Below are 20,153 nucleotides of genomic sequence, written 5' to 3' on the forward strand. Positions count from 1 at the left end.
TGTATATTTATGAAAATGATAATTATACGCTGACATATAGAAGATTCCTTAAGAAATTGTTTTAAAATCTGCTTTTGAAAAAAATGGTAAATGGACTAGAAATTAAAATAATCACACTGGCTCCTAAAATCTCATTTTTTAAAAAGGAAATTTAAAAAGTAGTAACATTCTAACCTACTTCTCTTTTAAAATTACCCTAACCCCTTTTAACTGAAAGGAAACTAAATATGTAACTTAAGCTTGAAAATAAATACTCATATTAAATTTTCACATGTAACATCTATGAAGAACATGTTGGTTTTCAACTATGCTATGGTTAGGGAAGAGGAAAGAGCTACTTCTTAAGACAATGGAAGGAAAATCTAAAATTTAAAAATATGTTAAACATTTTATTCTTACATCACTATAGTCATCTTTGACAGTTTCAAGGAAACTTTCCTCTCCAACTTCTACTAGTAATCTATAGTTCTCACCTGCTGACTCCGTTCATTTTCCAACATATAACTAGAATACTCTGTCTCTGTCTTACAAATAATTCCCTGCTCCCATTGCTAGTAACTACTTAAATTACTGCAATTGTTGCTGGATTGAACTTACCTGTCTGCCCATATATCCACAGGCCATGTAGGTTAAAATTGGCTGCAGCATCATGTGAACTGTAGAAGCTTTTTTACTAAGTGTTGTCAGTATGGTAAATAATCCATCCCCAACTGATATGGCATCTAACCCACCATGAAAGTTTTCGTGTTTGGTGAGATGTAATCCACTTGCCCCTAGTTTAAATAAAAAGATTACATATTTTTAAGAAGCATACCCTTAAAAACCAATAATAATTAAAATAGAGAATCTTAAAAGCCATTTTCCCCCCAAACCACTGAAGGATGGGTACATAAAAGCTGTGTGTGTGTGTATACATATACACATATCTAGAAATCAAAATATCTATCATAACATTCAGTAGAGGATGTTTTTTGGTATCTTTTATAGGAGATACCTCTGTTGTTGGTAACAATAAAGTTGCTCTATTACATGACTGAGGAACATCATTATACATACCAAAAAGAAAAGGAGAGAAAAATAAGTGATACTATTATGTAACTAAACTTCAAAACTTTTAATCAAAAAGATATGGTTGTTTCCCTTACATGAAAAAAGAAATACTAATAAGCAAAAATATATCAGGAATGGATTTTGTCACAATTTACAGAAGTTTAATTAGTTAAAAAAGTTAACATAGTATATTAGCTTTCAAATAGGTAGAAAAGTAAAGCAACAATATATAAATTTTACATTGATATATGTGTCATAGAAACTGTTAAACTTGAACAAAATTTTATACTTCACTTTTTAAAAAACTGTGAATAAATAAATCTTACTCATTCCCTAATATGAAATTTGATGTGAAATTCTTCATCTTTAAAAGGTTAGAGATACATGACTATAAATTATGGTACCTAACTTACAAGACGGATTTTTTTTTCTTAATTCGCTACAAGTTATTTTGTTAGTGTTTTCCAATTTTTAAAAAATTCACACTTAAAAATTTTCAACTGATTGAAGCCACTCTATAAAAGTTTTCACTAATAAAAATCAGTCATGCTAAGAAGTTTACAAAAAAAGCAACTGCGTTATAAAGTAAAAAGAAAATGAATTCGTACATTGCTAAAGGAAAGAGATATAGTACTAGAAACAAGTATAAGATTAATATTCTTAATATTAATACGTACCAATTATCATCGCCATGGCACTGCTATTACACAGGCCCAGAGCTGACAAAATCTGGCTCATTATCTGTTGGTTGGCTAACACTAAGTCAGCAACATATGCAGGTGATCCTTGAATACTACTACTGCTTCCATTACCATCTTTGCCTCCTGAAACTTTTTCTTCATCTGAAACACTGTCTGTCGTATTGGTGGTCACAGACACTCTTGCACTGTATTCCCTATTGCCCGAAAGAGGCAGCTGTACTAAAATGTTAACCAGTTTTAACAAATCAAACATGAGTTGATCTCTTGTCATTTCACCACAAACTGCTTTTGCATCACCTGGACGAATGAGGTTGGCAAAGAGTCCCCCAAAGCATGCTCGAGCACCCACTGAGCTATCTGATCCACTTCGAGACATTACTTTGTCTGAGCAAGTGATATAGTGGTGCACTAAAAAAGTGACAGACTCTATCACAGCAGAAATAGTACTAACTGAAACGACTTCAAAATTCTGCTCCAAAGTGAATTCTAAGAGCTTTACTTGGGCATCAAGAGGTCCTTGGCCTGTCTGGAAGGCACCCCTGCAGAAAAAGAGAGAGGATTAAAAATTAATCCATTTTAAATTGTTTTGAAAGAAGTAACCACCAGAACACAAGAAAGCTAAACAATAATTAAACTCCTGGTATTCACTATTTCATTTTGTAGCAAAGAGTTTCCATCTCTTCCTGAGTCCTTCTTGTTCTTGCCTCCATTTTATCTTACAAAATAAAAAATGAATTCCCTTCCAAATAGAAAACTGAAGGACAAGTAAATCAAAGAGTTGATTTTGAAGCTACAGACTAAAATAATTATATATCACAAGGCACTCCTCATAATGAATGAGCTCTGGTTTGTTACAACCTCAAATGCTGTTAGTTTATACATTTCTTACTGATTTTGATTTTCAAAAATTAAGAATCAATCAAGTAATTCTTATGCATCAAAATTTAATGCTCTCAAGTTCTACTTACGCCTAAGAAATAGAAAGCTGGAAAGATCACCGGCCCCAACTTAACAATAAAAAAAGCCAAATTAACTCTAAAGTCGTAACTTTTCTTGAACCCATCAGAGAGCTAAGGTCAAAAGAGTACCAAAAAGGCTGAAATCCATGAAAAGATAGGAACCTCCTCCAAGAAGACAGAATATGAGCATTGGCTTTCCTGTCACAGAATCTGGGAAGTCGAGATGCTGGCAATATACATATGGATAAGAAGAATTCAGCTAAAATATTTAACAAGTTGTTCAACCCCAGGTATGTAAGGGTGGTAACACTGAACCTTTGGAGTTCATACCCATTCACAGGCACCTTCCCTTACCATCCCCCACACATATCTTGCCCTGTGCATCTATTCCATCTGGCTGTTCCTGAGCTATACTTTATAATAAACTGGTAAAATAAGTAGTGTTTTTCCTGAGTTCTGTGAGTACTTCTAGCAAATTACTGAACCTGAGGGGGGGATTGTGAGAACCCGTGAATTTGTAGTGAAATGATACAAAAATGTGGGTAACCTGGGGACCTTGGACTTGCAAGTGCCCTCTGAAGTAAGGGCAGTCTTGTGGGACTGAGCAGTTAAAACTGTAAATCTGAGGCTAACTTTGGATAGTGGCAGAATAGAACTGAACTGTAGGACACAGGTTGATGTCAGATAATCAGGGAAATGGTGTTAAAAAAGACACCATGTATTTGGTGCCAGTGAAAAAAACCCTCAAATACCAATAGCTGCTTCCTACCACTGGAGAGAAGGAAATGCTCTCCTCAGAAATGGCCAAAGATATGAGACACAGTTTGGCTGACAAAAAGAAGGAAAAATTTATTGAGAAAGCGCCTTCCCCTGAGGTTCAGTCACAGAGGGCCTGCCAAAGACTGACGCTGGACACAATATCGGAAAACACCTGCCATCACTAGGAGTCTAGTGAACATTAAGAAACAAGCAAAAGCAGCTGACTGCTAGAGATGGAGCCATGCAGAGAGAGTCCCTCTGTGGTACAAATGTATAAGGAACAACAAAAGCTAAGGATGGAACAATAAAACTGGAAACAACCCCCTTTACCCTGACTCACATCGAAACAGAAGCTAACTAGATCATTTTGAAGCTGACAAAACACAAAAGGTAACCATAGCAAAAACAAAACCAAAGCCAGGTCAAATCTTGAAAAGTGATTCAAATCCTCACACTAATCACCCAGTAGAAGAGGCTTGTCCATTTCCAGGCATAAATACTATTTTACTTCAGTGTCTAAAAGATATGAGTATCTAAAGCAAAAATTGTAGGGATGTATTATGTTTACAGCATATGTAAAAGTAAACATATGATACCTACATCACAAAAGATGAGAGAAAGAAACTGTAAATTTACTGCTGTAAAGTTCTTATATTACATGTGTGCTAAGGTATAATAATATATGAAAGCAGAATGTGATGAAATAAAGATGTATATTGCAAAGCTAGGGAAAACACTATAATCAAAATTTCTTTGTTATAAATAATAATACTAGAAACAAAATGAAATCATTATAAAAAATTACTTAATCCAAAAGTAGCCAAGAAAAAAAATTTTAAGCGAAGAATAGATTAAATAAACAAAACTGGCAAAGTGATAAATCTTAGTCCACTAAATCAATAACTACATTAAATGTAAAGTGGTCTAACAGATCAATTAAGAGACACATATTATCAAACACTTATACAAGAAAAACTGAAAGAAGGAAATAATAACTATTAGAGCAAAATTTAATGAAATTGGAAATGAAAAAATAAAGAATATCAACAAAGCTTTAAGTTGGTTCTTTGAAAATATCAATGTTATAAACCTCTAGCAAGAATGACCAAGATAAATTAAGATTAAAATTATCAATATCAGAAATGACAGAATGAATCAAACTACATACTATAAACATTAAAAGCATAATTTAAAAAATTACAAATAATGAATTCAACAACACAGATGAAATGAACAAATTCCTTCAAGACACAAACTGCCAAAGTTCACTCAAGAAGAAAGAAAACCTGAATAATCTTTTACCTATAAAATAAATAGAAACTTTTTTCTATTAATACAAAGAAAACTCCAGACCCTGGTTGCCTCAATGGCAATTACTATCAAATATTTAAATAAGTAATAATCCAATTTACACAACCTCTTCCAGAAAACAGAAAAGGAAACACTCATTTTAGGAGTCCAGGATTACCTTGACATAAAAACCAAAGGCATTATTTTTAAAAGTGCAAATATCTCTCATAAGCATAGATTTTAAAATCTGCAACAAAGCATTAACTACTTAAACCAGCAAGATATAAAAAGGATAATACATCATGACCGAGTGAGTATATATCCTGGGAATGCATACTGATCAACACTTAAAAAAAAAAAAAATCAATGTAATTTATCATACCTACAGATTTTAGAAGAAACAATATATGATCATTACAGTAGGTGCAGAAAAAGCAAAAAGACATACATATTATTCACTAACCACTTGACTGTTCAAAGAAAAATCCCAAATATATATATAACTCTATGTATAACTATATTTTTGTGTCTATGTCTACATGTATAACTATATCTGTATCTATAAATATATCTACAACTCCTCCCAAATTGATCTACAGATGGACGCTTATTCAGTCACAATCAAGCAGAAGTGCTTTTTTGGTTTGATTTGTTTTTGTTTTTGTGGGGGTGGTGGGGGATCAATAAGCTGATCCTAAAACTTACACGGAAAAGCAAAGAGCAGAATAGCCAAAACAACTCTAAAACAACAAGAACAAAGTTGGAAAATCCACACTACCAGACCTCGAGAAATAATATAAAAATACCAAACCAGTGTGGTATCGGAAAAGAGTAGACAAAAACATCAATTCTATAGAGTCCAGAAATTGAGCAAAACAAATATGGTCAATTGATTTTTGGAAAAGGCAGAAAGAGAATTCAATTTAAAAAGGATTTTTTTTCAACAAATGGTATAGTAACAATTTGACATCATGCATAGGCAAAAAAAAAAAAGAAAAAAAAGAACTTAGACCCAAATGCAAAATTTAACTCAATATAACCTACATGTAAGACCTGAAACAATAAAATTTCTAGAAGAAAGCATAGAGGATCATCTCTATGACCTTGGGTTAAGCAAGGATATTGTTATGAAACAAAAATAATAATAAATAAAAGAAAAAGCTGACAAAATTTCATCAAAATTAAAAGCTGCTTTTTCAAAGATATTGTTAAGAAAATGAAAATATAATCCACAGACCAAGAGAATATATCTGCAAAACACTTATGTGATAAAAATGAATGCCCTCTTCATATGAAGTCTGGGTACTTCTTTTCAACCTATATTATTAATTGAACTAAAAAGCTGCAGGCTAATTTATACGGATACCAGACACTTTCTTAAAAACATACAAAGAAAACAAAAGCTAAGAATATATTTGGGCCAATGTTATGGACCCAATTAAAGAAAATGTGCTAGAAAATGTATGAGGTGTGTACAGGGTGGAAGGGTGTGGAAGAGTAGCTGGAAAAAAAAATTCTGATTAGTTTTTGAGGCACATAAACCTATAAATACCTTTACTTATAAAAAAAGATATAAAATAGATTTTTTTTAAAGACAGCACGTTATAAACTAAAACAAGATTGATATTTCTGTAGGAAATGTTAGAGTAAATATACTGAATTTTCATATGAAACCTTTTACTGCTAGACCCTACATAGACAGAACTATACTAAAGTCTACATCTAATGAGTGTATTTAGAGGTCTCACATACAGTTTAAAAAAAAGCCTAGTTAAAAGAAAAATGAACTCCATGAAAACTGGTTTTTGCTTCTTAGTTGGTTTTATTTATACCACACAAAAACCTCAAGTTCATGTTTTCCAAATACACAGATGCATATCATAACAGCATGTTTTTGCTTTTGTGAATCTACTCCTTCCCACACCTGTGCTTCACTGTGTATACACTATAAACAAGTTGAACTACAACCACATTAGTGTTTTAAAATAGTTATAAAGGAGGAAGGAAACAAATGAGGATAGTACTATAAAATTTTCTGTAGCTATGAAAACATATCGCCATATAAATTTTTTGTGTTAATTTTTATATTAGGTTTCAGGCATTTTGCTACTGATCTATGAAAAATAACTATTATTATGAATAAATTATTAATTTTATGGTAACTATTATAAATCATACCTTTTTCTGATTTCTAATATTTTCGAACTAATTTTTAAAGAGTGATATAATCTACAAGTGATTTTAATCATTTTCTAACATACATCAATTTTTTAAAAATTCACTGGCACTTCCACAATGAAATTAAATAATAAAGATAGCAAACAGCAGCTTTAATTTCTTCCTGATATTAATGGGAATTTTTAAAATAATCAAACATACTGGAGTTTGGTTTGTTCATAATGTTGTTTTTTTGTAACTTTAAGATGATACTGTTTATATTTCATTAAAAGTTTTATCAGAAAGTAATGTTGGATTTTATGAAATGTCTTAAACTATGACAAAAATGATTCATTAATATGATACATGATATCGAAGCATTCACGCATTTTAAGAATCAACCCATCATGGTCACAGTTTATTCTTTTAACCTACTGCCTGACTTTGGTAATCAATTTATTTAGGATTTCTGTATGAGATTAGTATTTAATTTTCTTTTTTAAGATATCTTTTTTGGGTTTTATCAAATATAGGTTTCAAATAAAATTACTGGTAGCTTTAATTCTCTACCTGTATTCTAGAATAATTTAAACAGCTTCAAGTAAATTTCACCTAGAAGGTTTATAATTCCTAATCTATGAACCCGTTATTCCTTTCACAATAGAAGGAGTTCAGGATCTGTGACAGCCATAATGAAAAGAAATGAAAACAACCAGGAAACATACCAATAAACCTTTCCCTCTTAATTCCTAATATCATCCTGCTTAATCTGTTCCCAGATAAACTCCCAACAAATGCTAAGGGAAAATTAATTTGGAGGATTAGCTATTGCTTCTATATCAGGAATATATGTAACACCTTGAAATTTACCTTTCTGTTGAAAGTATATGAATTAGCTTGAGCAAAAATTCACTGAATATCTGAGGACATGTTGAAGAAAGATGCACTTGTAATCGGGTAAGAAATTCTTGCATAGCTTGCGTAGCTGTTGGACCAACCTGAAGAGAAATGAAATTCTGTTGACAACTACTTACTGATCCCATTTACAGAATTATTCATTTAAAAAGTATCATCTGTATGTCTTCTTTGAAGAAATGTCTACTTAGGTCTTCTGCCCATTTTTGGATTGGGTTGTCTGTTTTTGTGATATTGAGTTGCATGAGCTGCTTGTATATTTTGGAGATTAATCCTTTGTCAACCTAAATGTCCAACAACAGATGAATGGATAAAGAAGATGGGGCACATATATACAATGGAATATTACTCAGCCATAAAAAGGAACGAAACTGAGTTATTTGTAGTGAGATGGATGGACCTAGAATCTCTCATATAGAGTGAAGTAAGTCAGAAAGAAAAAAACAAATACTGTATGCTAATGCACAAATAAGGAATTTTAAAAAGCGGTTCTGATGAACCTAGTGGCAGGGCAGGAATAACGACGCAGACGTAGAGAACAGAGTTGAGGGCACGGCGGGGGAAGGGGAAGCTGGGATGAAGTGAGAGAGTAGCACTGACGTATATACACTACCAAACGTAAAAAGGATGGCTAGTGGGAAGCTGCTGCATAGCACAAGGAGATCAACTCAATGCTTTGTGGTGACCTAGAGGGATGGGATAGGGAGGGAGGATAGGCTCAAGAGGGAGGGGATATGGGGATATATGTATACATATAGCTGATTCACTTTGCTGTATAGCAGAAACTAACACAACATTGTATAAAGATGTGAAAAAAAAAAAAGCTCTTTCCCTGTAAAAAAGAAAAAAGCATCAAACGTTAAGTCAAGAGCCATACGGGTGAAACTTTTCATTTGAAGAACAAAAATATTAACAGTGATAGCAGGAAACCAATTAAGCTTTTAGGTCTTGATATATTTATTTTCAATCGAAAATTATAGATTCTATTGTCAATATTTTTTTTCATTATGGTTTAGAATAACTTATGTTACTTTTATTTAATTCAATACAGAAAAAGACTCACCTGAATTACACAAGAATATCTTTATAATGCTTTCAAAAGCACAAAGAACTTATGTACTGATTTTCACAATCTTCTTAATTATCCCATTTCAAAACAAAAGAACTCAGACTCAGACAGGTTAAGTGATCCACAAAAGGTCATGCTTCTAATGACTAGCAGAGCAAATACTTAAGTGAATTGGGGAAAAAACCCTACAAAAAACCCCTTAAAGCTAAAAACAAACCTGTATCAATTCGTAAAAAAATGCTTTCCCAAACTTCTATCTCTTCAATGAAAAAAAAATGATAGTGAGAACCACACCAAGTATCCTGCAGTATGTTTTGGAATGTTATGATCATAAAACCCTAGAGGAGTTTTGGGAAAAACAAAATGCAATCTAATTCTCCAAACCATTTTAGAGTTAACAATTTCTAACACTGAGTATAAAAATCATAACATTCATAACCAAACTACAAAACCAAAATATCTGAGGAAAGCTTGACCTTCAGTAACTTTTACTTTGCCTTTAAAAAAGAAAAGGAGAGGAAAAAACACTACTTTATACAGCGGCATGTTCCCTGACACCTAGGCTCTACCACTAACTAGTTGTATAATTGTGGGCAATGCAGATAATGCATGTTTTCTCATATGTAAAATAAAGAAGCTGGAATCAATGATTTCAGGAATCTTCACATTCCAAATTCATGCAATCTTTATGTGTAATAATCACTTGATAACATGCCTCTGCCCCCATCAAAACTCTGGTCCCATCTAATTACAAGTAGTTTGTTCCTTCTCATTTTTTTCCTTGTCTGGTTTATTTTACGATGATCTACAAAATTCAAGTCTATTCAGTATCAGAGTACTGACTAAATGTATCCAACAGAACTTAAGCTCCAAGAAAGGCAGAGACTCGGACAGGGTAACTACTTAAATCCCTAGCACCTAGAACAGCACCTAGACCTAGCACATAGATAAGCACATAGCTAAGAAATAAAAGATGATAACTTTGCAAGATAATCTTGAAAAACGTCCATTGGAAAGATGCTATGAACACTAAATATATTTTATGTGAAAAGAAATATAATGAAGGAAAGATATTTTTTAAAGCAGTACAATATAACAAAAGCTAAACTGATATAAAAGAAATCTGTGGTTAGACTAAAAATGTTTATAAGCTCTGATATATCTTTTTTTTCTGAATTAACAAAAGCAATATTTTTTTTCATTTCAGTTTTGAGATATAATTGACACACAGGACTGCATAAGTTTAAAGTGCGCAGCATAATGATTTGACTTAATACATCATGAAACGATGACCACAGTAAGTTTAGAGAACATCCATCGTCTCATATAGATACAAAATAAAAGAAAAAAATTTTTTTCTTTATGATCAGAAGTCTCAAGATTTACTCTCTCAACAACTTTCACATATAACATACAGAAGTGTTAATTATATTTATCATGTTGTACATTACACCCCTAGTACTTACTTGTCTTATAACTGGAAGTTTTTGCCCTCTGGCTACCTTCATCCAATTCCCCCAACCCTTGCCTCTGGTAATCACGAATCTGATCTCTTTTTCTATGAGTTTGTTTGTTTTTGAAGTAAAATTAACCTACAACGCTATGTTAGTTCCTGGTGTACAACACAGTGATTTGATATTTCTATACATTTCAAAATGCTCACCACAATAAGACTAGTTACCATCTGTCATCATAAAGATATTGCATTATTATTGACTATACGCCCCACACAGTACATTTTATACTGGTGATTTATTTTGTACCTGGAAATGTGTACCTCTCAATTTCCCTCACCCTCCTTCCCCCACCCCCATCCCCCATTCTGGCAACCAGCTGTTTGTTCCCTGTATCTAGGACTGAATTTCAGTTTTGTTATGTTTCTTCATTTGCTTTGTTTTCTAGATTCCACATATAAGAGAACTCATATGGTATCTGTCTTTCTCTGTTTTATTTCACATATCGTAATACCCTTTAGGTCCACTGATGTCATCTTTTTGTTTTTTGTTAAATAAAATACTTAATAGTATAAAAGAATTAAGTTAGGTGACCTGTCAATCTTGATAATAGAGGTCATTTAACATAACACATTATTTTAAAAAAATTTTAAATTACCCAATTTTTTAAATGCTTCCCTAACATTAACGTAAATATTTGTTTAGAATGTTTCTCAAATTATATAAAATTAACACCAAAAATATATCTCTACATAAAAATCCAGTAAAATTCCAAGAGAAAACTTACTACCTGCTATAATTCAGTTTCAGCATAGCTATTATTATATGTAATTCAAAACATTTTATTACATTGATACATAAAAGGCCATCATTTAATGCTTTAGCAATGAAAATTTTACGTATTTAGGTGTGCTTAAAATTTCCTTTACAAATAAGTTTACTGTATAATCTGGGCCTATCACTGGTTTTCAGAAGTCACATTACCTGTGGACTGTGTTGATTTGTTCCATGTGGACTGGTGCCAGAAAGAAATTTCACTAAAACATGAATCAGGTTTGGATCTGAAACCAGCAGATGGGCAGTACTCTCCTGAGTTCCAATGGCAGTACTGGAACCAGCTATAAAACATTAAAAAAAAAAAAAAAAAAATGTCCTCAACAAAAGGACCCCGAAACAATGGAAATGCAGTATTTAAAACATCTTTTAGTTTCAAAGAAAATTCACATATTCCTGGGAGTTACTAAAAGGATCTGAATCTCTACTGCACTGACTGACTGAGCCTCATTCTATATTTTCATCTGCCATAGATCTCCTGCCTCTCTCCTAATTTGGCTGTGAAAAATACCTAATTTAATGTGCATCTTATTCAGTATACAGTCAAGTGGAAAAGAAATAACTAAATGCTTACTGCCCTTTTGGTGAGCCTATTCTTAGTAATTATTTCCCCCTTCCAGAAATAAAGATCTATTTTTCAAGTAAATTTTAACACAGCCTTCAAAGATAAACTGAAGCGAAACCTATTCATTTTTGCATGTCAGCTACATAAAGGTTGTATACTGTTAACTGATACACAGACAATGAACAAGTTTTCTGAAGTGAATAAAATATCCTTGAGTCAAATCTATCTTCAGTATCACATAGAGATGTTTTCAATCCCATATTTGGAAAATATTATATTCCAAATGAAAAAATGAAGTAGCATTTTGATTCTCAGCAACGATTTTAATTAATACCTTTATCAATGTGACGCTGCTTTCTAGTCAATGAAATTAAGCCCAAAGAGAATGGGGATGAAATCCACCCACCTGCTGTCATAACCTACAGATGGAATGAAGATTTCAACTCACAAATGGCTACTCCTTGCTCTCTAATATGAACTTTGATACCTACTTCCCAACAACCTCAAGAATGTCAGATAAAATCTAGACCTAAATGTAAAAAGTAAAACCAGTAAGCATTACAGAAGATAACGTATGAGAGTATCTTTGTGACTTTGAGATACAGAAAGCCACAGAAAGCACTAAAAGTTCCTTTCTTAAAAGGTTCAGAAATTAATTTTACTATCTTAAATGGGAAATAAAGGAGTGGGGTGAAGAAAGTAGGAAACTAATAGGACTTTAGAATCTGAGAAGAAGCGATTAGGTTCAGTGAATATAGGTTTTAGATGTGAAAAGCATAAACCGAGGAACCTAGTCATATATGTTCATGAACATTATAATGAATAAATCATTTTTAACTGCTAAGTTACTTTAAAAAGAATAAATAACCAACACAAGACATAGACTAACATTTAATATTTGACTTTGTACTCTAAAAGTAATCAATTTTTAAAAACTAGTAAAAGTTTTTAGAAGGTAAAAATATAATTTGATCTTGTAACTGTAGATAGATGAGAGTATATAATCAAAGTAAAGAAGCACAAAGGGCAGGATACATTAAGAACAACAACAACAAAAAGAACAAATTCAGAAAAGACATATTCAAATAAAGAATTTAATCATTTGCACAACTATATCACTTCTTGAAAAAATCTTTTTTAAGAATCTGATAGCAAGAATAATAAAGTATATGTCAGAGATTTAAAGGAATAAATATTTGGACTTACGATTAAGCTGCATGTTTGTCATGAGTGTTAGACTATGAAGCACAAGGCACCATGTCCGGAGCAAAGTATTGGGATACCACGCTAACACTGTGAGAAAGCTAGTTATTGATGCTATGTGGAAAAGAGAAAGGGGAAATTTTAACTCAGAAAAAGCAAATGTTTACTACGAATTAAAACAAAAAGAATAAATTTTAAAACATGATATTATTTTTTTAAATCAATTCACTACCTAGTGTCCTCTAAACATATAAATAAGAGTTCCCCATTAAACATAACTAAGCATTAGAGAGTCAATAACATTTTATGTCTAAGGTTAAAGCTCATCCCACGACAAATAAAATAACATATCACTATACATTTGTTGTCCTTTCCAAACTACAGGCATTTCTACTGTAACACAATTTGTGTTTTACTAAAAATCCTCACATTCTGCAAAATGAAAAATTGAAAATAATAGGGCATACTGGAAAGACAGGGATGGGGTTGACCATTCAAAACCAATGTAACTTCACAAAAAAAGCACAAACTAAAACAATAACTAAGTCACCTGCAAGGCCTAAATAAGAAGCACATGTGGCAGGTGGAGAAGCCAAAAAAGTTATTAAAAATAAACAAACATAATACAGTGCCCAGTTTTTGCCCTTAAAACTCTGTGTATAATGGCTGATTCCAGATCTCAGGCAGGAAATATAGTTTGGAACACCTATGATATTAAAATCTAACAAAGATATAGTTGTGTATTTCACAAAAAACAAAACCAAAAGAATCTAATGAAGCATCATCTTACTGACCACAAACAGCATAATTTCAGCATCAATAAACATAATGATTGCAACAGAAATGTAAGAAATATTTTAAAATCATGAACTTATACAGATATTTACTAAGGAAACTAAGTGGTCATGATTATAGACTACTTGTGAACCAATTAATTTTTAAATTTAATTTTAAAATACAGAAAATTTCCAGCATTCTTCCTGGCTCTATATAAAAACTGTACCTCCAAAGAGTGACATGATAGCACATGAAAGGAAGTTTCTCTTTATGGAAGTATTTCAGTTAATAAATTAAAAAGGAATAACAAAATTAGACTATCTTCATTTCAAAACTTCCTGTGAATTGCTAATAATTCTAGGCATTAATCATTAGTGTCTATTAACAACATAAAAAAAGACAACCTATGAAACTGCCTTAAAAAAAAAAAAAACTCGAATCAGATTAAGCTCCATGTCTGATTACCAATTTATAGAAAGTAGAGAGGACATCACAGAGATACAATCACTAAAAATCGGGACCTAGGGAATCTTGAAAGACAAACAACCAAACTTTACAAGGGGATTAAAAAAAAAAGACAGATTAGAGGAATTAAGAAACATAATTAATTAAAATGTGTAGACTCTATATGGAATCTATTTCAAATATACAAAAAAAATTCTGTAATAGTCTAGACAATTGGAAATTTGAATACTGACAAAATACCTGATGATAGTAAGAAATAATTACTTTTTTTACTCTTCTATTCACTCTTGTTTATGCTTAATGTTTCTCACAATAACAAAGTTTTAAAAAGTGATGGGGGCTTCCCTGGTGGCGCAGTGGTTGAGAATCTGCCTGCCAATGCAGGGGACACGGGTTCGAGCCCAGGTCTGGGAAGATCCCACATGCCGCGGAGCAACTAGGCCCGTGAGCCACAACTGCTGAGCCTGCGCGTCTGGAGCCTGTGCTCCACAACAAGAGAGGCCGCGATAGTGAGAGGCCCGCGCACCGCGATGAAGAGTGGTCCCCGCTTGCCGCAACTAGAGAAAGCCCTCGCACTGAAACGAAGACCCAACGCAGCCATAAATAAATAAATAATTTTTTTAAAAAAAGTGATGGGAGCAAAATGTATAATAATAATCATTAATACAGTGAAACAGAAGGAAACCTAATAACTAAAGTAGGGCTGGCTCTTGCTGAGAGAACGCAGATGTTAAGTAGGACCATAAGCCAGTGTGGCTGTCACTAAGGCTGACAGACAGGCCATGTGAAGGCCATGCATGATGCACATCTCTAGAGAGAAAGCATCAGGAATAAACGATTTTTACTTTTCTTTAAACAGATTCCTATAGCCCGAGCTGAAAGCTAGTTCTATTGCTGTTGAAGGATATTATTCAACGCCCACTATTCCCACATTCCTGCATTTGCCAAGAAAAAAAATGAAAGAACACAATTTCTACAAAAAATTGACATCCTTCTCCAATTTACCAATTCCCCTAGAGGTATTTCACATTTTTAAAAAAGGCCAGTTGCAAAACAACAGCCTATGAACAAGACAATACTTTACGGAACTACAATGTAAAGATTAACAGAACATTGTAGATTTTATGTCTGTGTTATACACAGACATAATACAGACCAGAGGATAACAGTTTTATGTTCTCTTTCCTGCAAATTATTAAGTCAGTATTTTAAATATGTTTTTTTCACTAAAACATTACAACCCTAATGACAAAGATGAGGTGTTAACCTAATCAATACCTTTTTAGATTGTTTATGCTATGTTAATAACTTTCCTTCTAATAAATCTTACCTTGATTTAATGAAATGACAGGTATTCGATTAGCATTATATAAAAAAATGTCTGCTCCATTTTCTTTGTTTCCAGACGAACTAGAATTCAGACTCAATGTGAGCCACAACTGGAGAAGCGATTCCAACTGAAAAAGAATGTAAATTGACAGAAAATGTACCTATTATGAAATACCATTTAAGCAAAAATCTCATGTATGAATCCTTATGATTATGAGTAAATAATTTTTCTATTAAATAGTTCTTCTGGGGGCTTCCCTGGTGGTCCAGTGGTGAAGAATCCACCTTACAATGCAGGGGACGCATGTTCGATCCCTGGTCAGGGAACTAAGATCCCACATGCCATGGGGCAACTAAGCCCACACGCCACAACTACTGAGCTTGTGTGCCTCAACTAGAGAGCCTGTGTGCCGCAAACTACAGAGCCCACATGTTCTGGAACCCGCTCGCCACAACTACAGAGCCCATGCGCCCTGGAGCCTGCGTGCCATAACTAGAGAGAGAAAACCCATATGCCACAACTAGAGAGAAGCCCGTGCGCTGCAATGAAGAGCCCACACGCCACAACGAAACACCCTGCATGCCTCAACGAACATCCTGCGTGCCACAACTAAGACCCAACACAGCCAAAAATAAATTAAATAAATAAATAAATAATAAAAATAAATGTTAAAAAAAAATACTTCTTCTGGTTACTTCAATTCAGTTCACAAGCAAACACATCTTAAAATTCTAGATCAAATGAAATTTAACTGAATTAAAATTTATAATTTACCTAATATAAATGTTTTACTAAATTAAAAGACGTGATTCAAGTCTTTAAATACAGGTGTGTGTATAATATGTAGTTGGAACAAAAGCAGTAAAGCTTAAAATCATAAAAGTTATAAATAACCTGTCACTGAGGAGCTGGGGTAATCAAAGTATCTCCAACATTTTTTCATCTGAGTATGACAAAGAAATCATCCCTGTCTGGTTGAGACTGATCTGCCCGTTTATTTTCATCTTTCCTAGGCTGGCAGTAATGTCTAAAAATACACCATTTCTCCTGAAGTCATACCTGAACATGATGGACTTGAAGCATGGAAAAAAGTTTGTTGAAACAAACATTTAACATTGGGACAGATGATAACTGTATAATGAGCTGGCTGGATTGGTTCGCTGCTTGTAAACCCCCTAGAAGTGAATCATCTGTTCCAGTGGGAGACTGTGATACTGAAAATTAAACACAATTATGATTTTATACACAAAGTATCAGGAGAAATGTTAACTAGCTATTAATATGTACAGGTAAGTGAAGATATATTTTTTTAAAAATTAAAATTGCATTATTTAAAATGGTTCAGCATTATATTATTTGAAAACTTGTTTTTACAACGTTACTTGAAAGTTCAAAAGATAATCCCCACAAAGAGAAGCTCCCAAATTCACAGGACTTGTCCATCAAGGGAAAAGAACCTTACTCTCTAGAAATTTTTATTTTCAATTTTTTCCTAATTAATAAGAGGGAGGAGAAAAGGGAAAGAAAAAAGAACCCTGCCTATTTCTTGAGAAGGTAGTCTTAGAATAACCTAGACTCTAATCCATTGATTCTCAACCTTGATAGCACATTAAAATTGCCTGGGAAATGTTCAAAAATTCTGATGCCAGGATACACACACCAAACTAACTAACTGAGTATATATTCACGGGGAGCAGAGAAATAAAGGGATGTTAAGAGAGTTTTTCATATATTTAGAAAGTTTTATATTAAAAGGAGAACACAGTTCTGCACAGGAAAATAATCAAAAGATAGAATATATCGAGAAGCAGAACTAGACGAATCTTCTCTTTTTCTCCTTTTTTCTATACTTCCTAAGGCAAGAAATATAGAATGCAAACCAAAAGAATTCAATTTAACACAGGAAGATCTAAAAATCCAAATTTCTCTATTGAAATGGGTTGTGAACTTTACTTCATAGGAGAAGGACATGAAGTGCTTCCTAAGTTCTAACTAGTGTCTCTACACCTTTACTCACCACCATTACCCACCATGTTTTTATTTTTCTTGGCCTAAGAAAAATAAAAATATCACCATTGCCTCAGCACAGCTCCTATCTTAAGATAGACAGGCTGCTAACTACACTCACCTGACAAAAGGGGATCTACCCAAGCCTAGAACAACAGCAACAGTCAGCAAACCATGTCCTAACGGCCAAATATGACAGGCCACCAGATTCTGTAACACAGTTTCTTTAATAGCCGTGCCTATTCATTTAGGTATATATTGTCTACAGCTGCTTTCCTGCTACAAAGTCAGAGTAGAGCTGCAACACACCCTGTACAGACCCAGAAAGCCTAAAATATTTACTATCCAGTCATTTATTATAAAAAGTTTTTCTTCTTTTGCTGTAGATAATTAGGTAGTAAATCCTCTCAATTCTGTAGTTCAATCAGGCCCATTTGGCTGTCTTCATTATCTAAGTCTTCCATCTTGGTCTTCAAGGAAGATAAAGATGTTACGATTAAGAAACCCACTTTATCAGAAATTTGGATATAATGCAAGGAGCTCCCAGGCAGCTAGCTATGCAGGCTCCCCCAGGAATTTCATTAACTGTACTCCACCACAATAACAAAAACATGACTCAGGTTTTTGGACTGAACTTATGAACACTACATGGAGGTATTTTGTTCCCCCTCTGCTCTCCTGATTCATTAATCCTTTGTCTTATTTCTCAACTTCCTACTAACTTAGCAAGGGAGAATTTAAAAATCCATCCTTACTGAGTGCACCTGAAAATAATCAGGAGATGAACTGTTCACGGTAATACTCTAAGAATGGTGACTTTTACTCACAGGTAGGAGATGTATTTGTTAATGCCTGTAAAATGGAATCTGCTTCCAGGGTTGACATCATTTTCAACATAAGTTCTGCTTGTTGTTCAAGTCCAACTTCTAGGCGAGCATCTAGGGCTACAGAAAGCAATTAAAAGAAAAAACAAAACCTATTTGATAATTATTATTCACGTCCAACTTCCTACAATAAAATGTTGACATCTGAACCCGAAACAGGGTGAGGAGTGTATCTTCATGTCAGAACAACCTGGCATGGGGTATCAGAGTTACAGCAGGTAACAACATCTGTGCAAAGGAGCCTAGAGATGGGAGAGTAGATATATAAAGAGAGGTAGATCAAGTAAGTGAAGTAATGATAATGGAAGCAAATAAATTAAGAATAATGAGAATCAGGTACCTCACTATCAGAGAAAAGAGAAATATGGAAAAGGAAAAAACTAATATGAAGTTTATGGAGTAGATTACTGTTAGATTAACTGATATATCAATGTGGACTCATGGCATTCTAGACAGATAGACAGACAAATATAGAAATAAATATAAACACAAATGTGTGTACACACTCCCTAGATCTGTCCATCAATAGAGAGTGTGGAATAGCCAAAAATTAACAGTTAAGTGTATCTAGTACTCAAATCTTGAATTCTTAATCACATTTCTCCACTAAAAGGTTTTGAAATACCATTTTCGTTCATGAAGTGGCTAATCCCCAGTCTGGGGAAGGGAAAGTAAATGATGAGCCTGGGGCATTTTGTTATGTCAGAAAACAGGGAAGTGTTCAAAGAAAGATGAAGACATTTCAAAAAGACAGAGACCAGATGAAAGGAGATACCATGGTCAAATCAGGGACATTTTGAACATCAAAATAAATAATGACAACACTGCGAATGTACTTAATGCCACAGAATTGTACACCTAAAAATGGCTAAAATGGAAAATTTTCTGATCTCTTGAATTTACCTCAATAAAAACAAAAAAATAATGATAACAAATTATAACCCACTGAATAAAATAGGAAACCACTTGTCTACTCAAAACTAAGTGAATAAACTAATAAATTTTTAAAAAAGAATAGATTCCAAGTATTATTCTGCCACTCCAACCCATCAAAATTTTTTTACAAAAGGGAAAAGAATAACTTTTCATTGGAAAATATTGGCAGACATCTCCTTTATCAAGTAATTAAACTTAAAACCACCAGCAGTGGTCCAAATTAAAATCATGAGACACCTAATAGGATGCAGTAAGAAAATCTGAGCAGTACACTTTCTTGATATTTCTGCCAAAAACCCATGACCACAATCGAATTGTGAGGAAATAGCATACAAACCCAAATTGAGGGACATTCTACTGAACAACTGGCCTATAATCATCAAAAGCACCAAGGTCATGAAAGTTACCTCTGACAGACAAAGTGTGGCAGACTGAATAAGACTGAAGAGATATGATAATTACGGTTGATGCTTGAACAACACAGTTTGAGCCGCATGAGTCCACTTATACATGGACCTCTTTCAATAAATATGTACTGCACCATCCATAGTTGGTTGAAGGCATGGATGCAAAACCTTGGAGACGGAGGGCCAACTGTAAAGTTATACACAGACTTTCAACTGTGTGGGAGTGGTCCCCCCACCCCCACCTTATTCAAGGGTCAACTATAAAAGCAACGCACAATTTTGTACTGGATCATTTTGCATAAAGGGCATTATTTAGACACAACTGCTGAAACCTGAATGGGGTCTTAAAGTTACTATTGTTAATTTCCTGATTTTGATGGAATGTGCTTCC

At 33.4% G+C, this 20,153-nt stretch overlaps 1 protein-coding gene across 3 annotated transcripts in view; it reads right to left on the minus strand.

Moving 5' to 3' along the window:
- BIRC6 (baculoviral IAP repeat containing 6) overlaps window positions 1-20,153 on the minus strand; it is a 249,518-nt gene that overhangs the window by 109,674 nt on the left and 119,691 nt on the right. For all 3 annotated transcript variants that reach the window (XM_059943630.1, XM_059943629.1, XM_059943628.1), the window contains 8 exons: window positions 18,363-18,479; window positions 16,588-16,742; window positions 15,529-15,655; window positions 12,960-13,070; window positions 11,339-11,472; window positions 7,787-7,914; window positions 1,728-2,290; window positions 598-773 (listed from right to left, as the gene is read on the minus strand). In XM_059943630.1, the coding sequence (XP_059799613.1) occupies window positions 598-773; window positions 1,728-2,290; window positions 7,787-7,914; window positions 11,339-11,472; window positions 12,960-13,070; window positions 15,529-15,655; window positions 16,588-16,742; window positions 18,363-18,479 (1,511 nt within the window). The remainder of the gene's footprint in view (window positions 1-597; window positions 774-1,727; window positions 2,291-7,786; window positions 7,915-11,338; window positions 11,473-12,959; window positions 13,071-15,528; window positions 15,656-16,587; window positions 16,743-18,362; window positions 18,480-20,153) is intronic.

The sequence above is a fragment of the Balaenoptera ricei genome, chromosome 13, assembly GCF_028023285.1.
Source record: "Balaenoptera ricei isolate mBalRic1 chromosome 13, mBalRic1.hap2, whole genome shotgun sequence".
Taxonomy (NCBI): domain Eukaryota; kingdom Metazoa; phylum Chordata; class Mammalia; order Artiodactyla; family Balaenopteridae; genus Balaenoptera; species Balaenoptera ricei.